This window comes from Magnolia sinica, chromosome 1, assembly GCF_029962835.1.
Source record: "Magnolia sinica isolate HGM2019 chromosome 1, MsV1, whole genome shotgun sequence".
In the NCBI taxonomy this organism is placed as follows: domain Eukaryota; kingdom Viridiplantae; phylum Streptophyta; class Magnoliopsida; order Magnoliales; family Magnoliaceae; genus Magnolia; species Magnolia sinica.
In genome coordinates, this window is record NC_080573.1 from 132960769 (window position 1) to 132970069 (window position 9301).

Sequence of the window (9301 nt, forward strand, 5' to 3'; positions counted from 1 at the left end):
CTCTAACAAACCCATCATGTCATGAATGGCCTGTTCCTCAAGGGATACTGACCCTTTTGAGTCTTCTATGTGGGTTTTGTTGTCACCTTCACATATGGTCATTTTCACCTAATGGGTCACTCCCAATATTCCAAAAAGAGTGACAGAAGATTTCATTTTGGATTCCTAAGAGCTTGGGAAGTTTGAATGTTGAGTGCCCACTGGCCCAAAAATTAAAAAGAAAAAAAAGAAAGAAAAAAAGAGTGGTCGTGTCAATAACCAATTATCGGAAACCTAAACCCTAGACCCTAAGCTTTAAATTCTAAGCCTGGCTCGGTCGGGCAAGGACTACGAAGTTGGACATGGACACATTCGGTGTCTGATATAGACTGAAAAAAGCTATGCATGAGTAAATAATGAATTTGAAAAACATATTATTATTATTCAAATGTTAGCTCATACATGCATAAGATACAAAAAAGGGAACCTCTTCTTTGTATATGTATTGCCTTATTTTATAGGTAACCTGTTGAGATAGATATGTTAGAAACATACATGGGGTTATAAAAAGATTAGAATAAGCAATTACCGTCTAAGGAAGGGCAGAGTGGATTAAAGAAAACCATCATTGTCAGGTGCCAAAGCATCCACCATGGGGTTTCCTTATGTAAGGTGTGGGAGAGAGGTATACCATATGCTCGACTTTAATCGTACAACTTATATATCTTTTGTTTTGTTTTGTTTTGGTTTTTTTTTTTTTTTTTTAAAGCTAGAGAAAAACTTCATTAAGGATGATGAGAGAGGTATACCATGTTTTTTTTTTTTCACGGTTAGCTTGTTAAGTACACTCACTTTCAGTTCACACTTCACTGTTAGCCACCCCCACTAGGGAATCGATACCAAGACCTCAGTGTTGAAACGAGGTATCTTTCACTCAGTCTACCACTTGAGCTATGGATCAGGGTGTTGGTATACCATATACTTGACTTTAACCATACAACTTATATATCTTTCGTTTAAACAAAAAAAATAAAATCCTAGAGAAAAACTTCATTAAGGATGATAGAAACAAAGCGCCGATAATACTAGTAGCCAATCTTCTATAAAAGATTCATCAGCTCTCCTACAAATCACAGCACAAGCAAATCATCTCATTCATGGAAATCTGGATAATGTACAACACAAAAATCTTACAAAATCTTCTCCCATTCATTGTAAAGATCATTCCTGTAATTCTATATATTCGGAACACATCGTGCTAGAAAATATATAAGAAAATTTCAATTCAATACAGGTGTTCTTTAAAAACAAACTATTACAAAATACATGGTGGGGGCTAAGTTATAGTTACTGATTTGATAATCACCTGGATATTGACAGCATCATTCCCTTGACGATGAATGTTCTTCATCTTCCAACAGAAAAAATGGTTGAACAACTCCTTGAGAACAATGGTGGCCACCTCCCATGCTCGTGCACGAATCCCTTTGATAGTGTTGATGATCATGAGAAAATCTCTCTCAATCTCTACGTGGCTGATGCTGAAGCTCTGAGCAAGCTGTAAATCTTGAAATAGAGTAAAAAATCAGCTAAATTGCGATTTCAATTCTTATGTGTAAGGTTAGTAATTCCAATGAACTCAGCTAATTCACTTACAATAATGGCCCAAGTCTCTCATTGGATGGTTGTTATTGACAATAGACTCATCAAAGTTAAACTTGGTTCATTCAAATCGCAACTGTAAACATATGGTACACTCTCTCGCCTCCATACCCCAAGAATAGATTGGATTGAAATGACTTTCCTGTTGAAGCCCTTTGTGCCTGTATGACTCCTCGACTGCACGGAAACTCCATAGCCAATTTTCCATTTTGGATTCTGAAAAGGTTCATGTTATGAGCTTTGGATTCTAGTTTTCCAAAGTAAGTTTTGTTGGTATCATTTCTGCACAACTACATGATGGTCCATCCATGTTTTTGGCCTTAGAGGGCATGTAATGGAAGAAGACTTAGATGGAAGAATGTTAATGAAGATGCACATGGGACTATTTAATCACGGATTGATGCAAACCCCAAGCTGGTAATGGATCGAACCACGAAGAAAACAATGGTTCAATTCTACATCATGCCCGATGATGGTTTCACCCTCAGTCAACAGCGACTCTTGGTGCAATCTGAGCAGTTTACCTATATCATAAAGGGTCCATAGCTAGGGGTAAATTTTTCCAAGCAATTAGTTTTTTGAGAAGCTAAAAAGTTACATTATCAAATGACATGGGAAGGTTTTTAAAACTTGAATAAAGGGAACTTGAGTAATTTACCAGGTGTGTAGCTAGATGCCAGCAAAGCTCTGTTCTAAGGGCCTGTTTGGATTAAGGAATAGTATTCCATGGTAAAAGATATCAAAAGCATAATGATTATGCTTTCCATTACCATTGACTTGGAAACCGCTGGAATCTGGATTTGTTTACAGTGTTTGGTTTTACAGGGGAATCAGCAATCCCCTCCTCCAACGGTTAAAAAACATCGCTTGGATAAAGCCTGTCCCACTTCCCTGTCCCATGATTTACAAAACTCCATTCTTCCTCATATGTGGCACTCATGGATGGCCATCCACACAACCGAAGTCGTGGGGGAAGAGCATATTTCTAAATCAGACCAATCAAGAAATCCCAACCATCCAATTGATGGCTATTAGATAGATCATTCTAAGTAAAATAACGAGTGAATGATGGGTCGCTCAAATTTGAATTGCAAAAATGAGATGACAAGTATCATGTTATCAATGCAGTTTTAGGCTGACCAACCCACAATTAGATCAGTGAAGTCAATGGTCGATCTGGATTGGCCTACAACTAACCCATGCCACGGTTGATGAAGAGTCACCATCATTTTCAAAAGGCAGCAAACCATCAGAGTGTTAAGGCATGGATACAACCTTTAGGATGAAAATGGAACTATTTGATCCAGGTGCCAAACCACTTTTTAGTTCTTGAAGGATGCATTTGGTTGCACAAGAAATTATATGATGTTTCGCACCAAATTAGATTGATTTATCATGAAATTTCATGATATTTGGTGCAGCCAAACGTGCCCAAAAACAGAATTTGAAAGCAAGAGCTGAATTGTCCATGAAAAGCTGAAAAACGAGACATTCTAAAAGGGTAATCATCACTCCAAGTAGAGGATTCCACTAACGACAACTCGATAGTGCCGTTCCTCTCTTTTTGTTGCCATCTTTTCACTTTTCGGAGTGGCTACACCCGATACCACTAGACACTAGTGTGTTTATAATCCATTGGTCCATTCATTACTCAAAAAGTATATAAAAGAAGGATCATTTAGATGACAGTTTAAGAAAGCATTGACGATTTTATTAGAATTCAATTGGACAGTTGCGCCCATTTGCAAGGATTCTCATATACAAATTGAACAAGAAAGAATCACATCGAAATGGAAGGAATGCAAGTAACAGATCAGCTGTATATCAAGGAGGTTTGGGCTGCGCGGGATAAACAAGTTGATTGATCTCCCAGCTTTTACGTGGAGCAACCTGTTCGTGCAATGGAATGTATTGCTGCAAAATCCAATGAGAACACAAGAATTACTAGGATGAAAGGGAAATTTGCATCCTCATCTAAGAGCAGCAAGCACTGATTTCAATCAGTACTTGCAAGAAAGTGATCATCATCATGGCAGCCTTGTCTGGCTATTTGGGTTGGCTGCTTGTGTGAAAGTGATATAAAGGATAAAAGAGAATAACCTGAAGACTATCTAAACCTATGATACCCAGATACTTTTATATATTGTGTTCCACCTGATACTTCAATTTTATGTGTAAAATCTGCATCTCCGTCATATTCATGGTATATCCAGGTGGAACACAATACATACATGTATCTGGGTATCATAGATCTAAATACAGAAGAGTTGCATTTAAATGTAGTAGAAAGATTCTGTTGAATACGGGTCATTACCTCCATCTTCACAATCAGTTCTTTCGCAGTTGGAGCAGAGAGAACGATATGCCGAGCAGATGGCTTGATGAAACCTTCCGCGACACCATTGTCGAACAATGCAAGCAAGGAATTGTAGTAACCATCAACATTCAATAGACCGACCTGCGGGTAGAGAAGTTTGATAATCAATAAACTCTTCTTTACAAAGGAATCGAATGATCTTAAAGCCAGGATATGAATAGCAATGTCGGGGTCCTTAGTTTGTACAAACTGGGACAATGATTTGGTGATCCAGACCACTGGTATGATGGATATTGTATTGCATGTACAATGCCCCAAAAATCTCCTTTATGGGACATCGTGACCCTTCAGTTGGTGGCCTATGAATTGATAATTGAGAAACGAAATACAGCACCGAACCACATTCAACTGAAAAAGAAGCCAAAAATTACATGGTTTGTGGGGCAGGGTCCATCCATGGTGGGGACCATTAGATTGGCAGTAAACATGGGCCCCACTTGTATAAATCTAAAACCCGAGGATACTAGGCATATCCTATTATCCTCAATGATCATGAACCTCCTCTTCTTTAGAATATTCTACAAAACCAGTTCCATCAACATAAATAAACATAAAAAAAATTACCGGTTTGCTGTGAATTCCGAGCTGTGACCATGTTATCATCTCCAAAAGCTCTTCCATGGTTCCATATCCTCCTAAAATATTCAAAAGTCCACATTGAAAATCCAGAATGCTACACATCCATGAAAAAGACCCTCCACTTCATGTTCAAGTATGCAGCTTAAGCTCACTTACCCGGAAGAGCAATAAAAGCATCAGCTTGTCGGGCCATTTCCGCTTTACGCTCATGCATGTCAGAAACTGATTTTACTTCGCCCACAGTCTGGCCGGATATCTGTGAACATTAAAGCAATTTACGTTAACTAAATACATACTTGCACACTACATACATATACTGTCTAAATCCGTTAGTGAGAAGCAGTAGAAGAGACTGGTCAGATGTTGGTAGCCACCTCGTCAAGCCCTATTCCTCTCAATGTTCTTTGCTTGTGATTTTTAGTGGGTATGCATGCGTACAACGACACACTCTATGCATGATTCATAGGTAGTCATGAAGGTATTTATGTGAGTATACTTATATTATCTGTATCCATTTCCAACATTCAGGTCCAACCACAATCATTTTTTCTCACCTTATCCACCTTATCTCTGTGGTTTTGAATTAGATTGCTGAACATGTGGAGGTTAGATTTGCTAACTAAAGCAGAAAAGTGCCTTCATGAGGGTTATCATCCACCAAATTCTTTCTCATTTACTGAATGCAAGTGCTCATATGATAGAGTTAAATTCAAAACTAACATTCATGGAAGCAAATCGAAGATATGAAGTCACCCGCAGGATCAGATTCACTAAAAAGCAGAATCTGTGAATCAGGGGACAGAAGCAGTACGATGAATTGTTCATGGGCATTTGCGAGTAGTAAGATTAACAGATCCTCTTGTCTTTCATATACCCAAGAATTTAGGAATTAAAAGGATCCCATCGATCTGCCCCTTTTCCTAATACTAGTTCTCACTAATCAAAGTCTTACTGAGACTCATATGAAATAAAATCTCTTTTTAAAGAATATTAGAACAGATGCCAAAAGCAAGTTACATGCCATTTACAAAAATCAACAGAATTTATTCTATACAATTCTAACTTGTAAGTTTGTGAGATTTAGGAGTCTATGAAGACCAAAACCCAACAACATTCCTTATCTAACCAAAAAAGTCCTAGTAAGAAAAGATAACACTGTAATTGAAGACATGCTGCAGAGGAGCTATGAATAGAGGGAAAAAGCACAAGATGGATGTTTTACATACCTCGAGAGGCATAAGAGCTGTTGGAATAACCCTGCATACATTAAAAGAAATATACTAAAAAGACACTAATCCCAGAAATCCATAGCTGGTATACCAAAAGCTTTCATGAACAGAACTTTAAAAAAAAAAAAGAATTCTGCTTTTGAGGGCCTGATTTCTTACCCAAGAACATGGCAGCCTCCATCATAAACAGCTTGGGAGATCAAACCCATCAATCCCACACTCCCTCCCCCATAAACCAAATCTATCCTTCTCTTCACCTGAAACCCCACACTCGAAGAAACAATAAAAACAAAAAAATAAAAATCCATAAAATCTCATTGAAAAAAATACAACAAAAACATACCACAAAATAACAAAAAAAAAAAAAAAACCCATTTATTCCAACGAACACTTATTCCTCTAATCCTCCATAAAAAAGACATTCAAATTCTCCACTAAAACAGAAGGGAGAACGAAAAAAAATAAAATTAATCCTCTAGCATTAAGGGAAAAAAAAATAAAAATTCCAATTTTAAAAAACACAACCTATGATTCAAAAACCAAAAATAATCAAAACCCAGATGAAATTCCAAAGAAAAGAAAAGGAAAAAAAAAAAGAGGCTGACCAGTTCATGACCCAAATCAAGAGCAGCATCACCGAAGACTGTTCTGTTGCCGGAGCTACTCCCACAGAAGACACAGACTCTCTTGAACTTGTGTCGAATGTTGCCTTCCATCAATCAGCTCTCTTTTATACAATTCAACCAATAAAAAGAAAAAAAAAAGCTTCAAAAATCAAAACATGAGAACGAGAAATCTCTAAACAGCCTTTGAAATTTCTCCTTTTTATCTCCGTTGGGTTTTTTGGTTCGTAGGAGGTAGAGTTTTATATTGAGAAACTGGCCTCAAATATCATTGATTTTGCTTCCAATCAATCAGCATCAACACCTCCAACGACTGTTAAGTTCTTGGCTTTTTAGCGGCGAGAAGCTCCCACATTCTTTTTTTTCTTTTTCTCATCCAACGCCTCTCTGTCGCTACACGTGGCCGTATCCCAGTGAGTTTTCAACACACGTGCGTGATCTGGACTCTTATTTGATTGGCCAGACTATGAAAATACAATAGCTCATCACTTGAACGTTGATAGTTGATCGGACTCTTTTTTTTCCTGATCGCACGTTTTTAATTCTTAGACGTCCTCCGGTCAGTGGCTAGGATCACCCAATCAGTATGATTTTTGAAGTGTGTCGGTCAACGGCCAGTCCTGGTAGATGGACAGTCCGGATCTTGTAGATGCGTGCCTCGTATGCAGGTACTGCGTGCATCGTGACTAGATGACGGTGGAAGCGAGGAGAAAGATGAACGGACGGTTCCTGGCACACGTGCACGAGATCCGGTCCATTCATCAAGTCGGTCACGGATCCCGATGTCCGCATGGCAGAAAATCTGGCCGGCCCGCTCACCGGGCAGGCCGCTTGCATGCGAAAATCCGGACAATTGAAAAAAAGAATGACTAGGGACCCGTACTCATCTTAGACACGTGGCCCAACTGATGAGTGGACGGTCTTGATTTTTGGGCCAAGGTATTCTGGCTTTGGGGTCCATCTCGTCCAGGATCTTAGATGGGCTTGCCAGGCTGACACGTGTCCGGGAACAAACTCTTCAATTTCTCTTGAAAAAACTTTTTATTTTTTTAAGAACTAATTCCCTACAGGCAACAGTACCAGTTGCTTTGGTACCGTACCATATTCCCCCCTAACATACATTTAATGTAGTAAATCCGTACCATGAAAACTATAGGCCCCATCATAAAAGTCTCCGTCCTTGAAAATTATACTGATACGATAGTTATGTGGGTCACACCTATATGTTATGTTGTACCGTGGGTTCTACATTGATTCCATAATTTTGACCCACTTGAAGAGCAGCTTTGTCTGATCCAGCTTTGGGTCATTCATATTCATGGTAGGGTCTACCACTTTCATGGTACTGATGTCCCACATAGTTGCAAGGTTAGCAGGAAATCTGGAACAGTACCACATACTATGGTACGTTGCATGTAGGTAATCAAGTGATTGTTTGTGTATTTTACCGGAAGCGTATTGCCTGTTGCGTGTCTGCCGCACACGCAACTGGGATATCCGCGTGGCACCACGTGGCCCAAGTTCGGTGGAACCCACCGTTATGTATGTGTTTTATCTACGCCGTCCATCCGTTTTGCCAGCATGACCACAAAAAATGCAGATCTAAAGATCAAGTGGACCACACCGGTGACAACAATGGGATTGAACACTTACCGTTGAAAACTTCTTGGAAACAACGAACTTTCAAAATTATATTTGTTTTTACCTTCATCCATGTCTTCGTGACATCATGAATAGGTTGGATGGTAAATAAAACATTACGGCGGGTCATGGAAAGTTTTTTCGACGAAGCATGTTCAACCCCAACTGTTTTATGTGGTGTGGCCCACTTAAAAATTAGATCAGCATCTTTTTTGGGCTCATGCCCTACAATGAGAGTTGGCAAGACGGATGGACGGCGTAGATAAAGTACATAAATGACAGTGGGCCCCACAGAGATTGGTCCACGTTGCGCGATAGGGATATCCCTGCGGCGGGTGCCACAGGCAATCGGCTACCTATTTTAACAGAAAGTCGGCTAAAACACATCTTAGTATATTGCAATAGGATGCGATGGATTTGGATTCTTTTCATGACTCAATCTATTCAGGTGACCGGCCTCCCATTAGATGGGCTTCCCGAAAAACCTCTCTGTTTGAATATTCCAACCTTTTGATTTTGCAGAGAGGCTATGGTGATGGTTCATACTCAAAGCGAAAGGTCAAGTAATCAAAATCTCATTTTGATTCATTCGAAAATGACCTAAGTTTCAAAGGCTATATTCACAATGTATCCTATTTCAACACGTCTTTTTCAACTTTTTGGGATGAAAATGCCCTGATCCATTTCCAGGCCTTTTATCAATACTTCCCGATTAACTCTTCCTTTATGCCTGCACTCCCTTGATCTTTTTGCCTTTTTACTATTCCGATGATCCTTAATGCTTTCCAAAAATTCACTCGATAGAAACTCTCATCTTAGAAAAATAAAATTCTCTTCTCATTACTTACTATATCAAAATGAATTTATTGGAAAGAAAAGGAAATGAAAAATATTATAAAATTTTTACTTTTAGAAGATTAGTTGTCTTTCTTCTTTAAAAGATTTTACTTGGATAAGTTTTTTCTCCCAAAAAATTATATATAATGAAAGAAAAAAGAGAAGAAAACTTTTTAAAAAATGATTTTTTTTTTTTTGGTAAATTCTTTTTACTTGAGTAGGTCTATTTAAAGAAAACATATATCAAAAGATTAAGCTTAAATAAATCTTTTGCTAAGCATTGGACTTTAAGCTCACTTTTAAAAGGCCAAACGATATCCAAATATGAATGATTAGGAGAGAGCTATTATTATTTTCATGAGGTTACGTGATGT

At 38.4% G+C, this 9301-nt stretch overlaps 1 protein-coding gene across 2 annotated transcripts; it reads right to left on the bottom strand.

Annotated features, from left to right (window-relative positions):
* Window positions 1–1249: 1249 nt before the first annotated feature.
* Window positions 1250–6783, bottom strand: LOC131218306 (cytokinin riboside 5'-monophosphate phosphoribohydrolase LOG8-like). Of its 2 annotated transcripts, none has more exons than XM_058212962.1 (7): window positions 6432–6783; window positions 5986–6083; window positions 5824–5854; window positions 4754–4853; window positions 4583–4653; window positions 3956–4099; window positions 1250–1545 (listed from the first exon to the last, which is right to left on the bottom strand). In XM_058212962.1, exons 1-7 carry the CDS (start codon window positions 6540–6542, stop codon window positions 1507–1509), a joined length of 594 nt encoding a protein of 197 aa, XP_058068945.1. In that variant the 5' UTR covers window positions 6543–6783; the 3' UTR covers window positions 1250–1506. The 2 variants fall into 2 exon arrangements, with proteins under 2 accessions (XP_058068945.1, XP_058068943.1); XM_058212960.1 differs by lacking the exon at window positions 1250–1545 and adding an exon at window positions 3331–3555 and having other exon boundaries at window positions 6432–6768.
* Between the last annotated feature and the right edge of the window lie 2518 nt (window positions 6784–9301).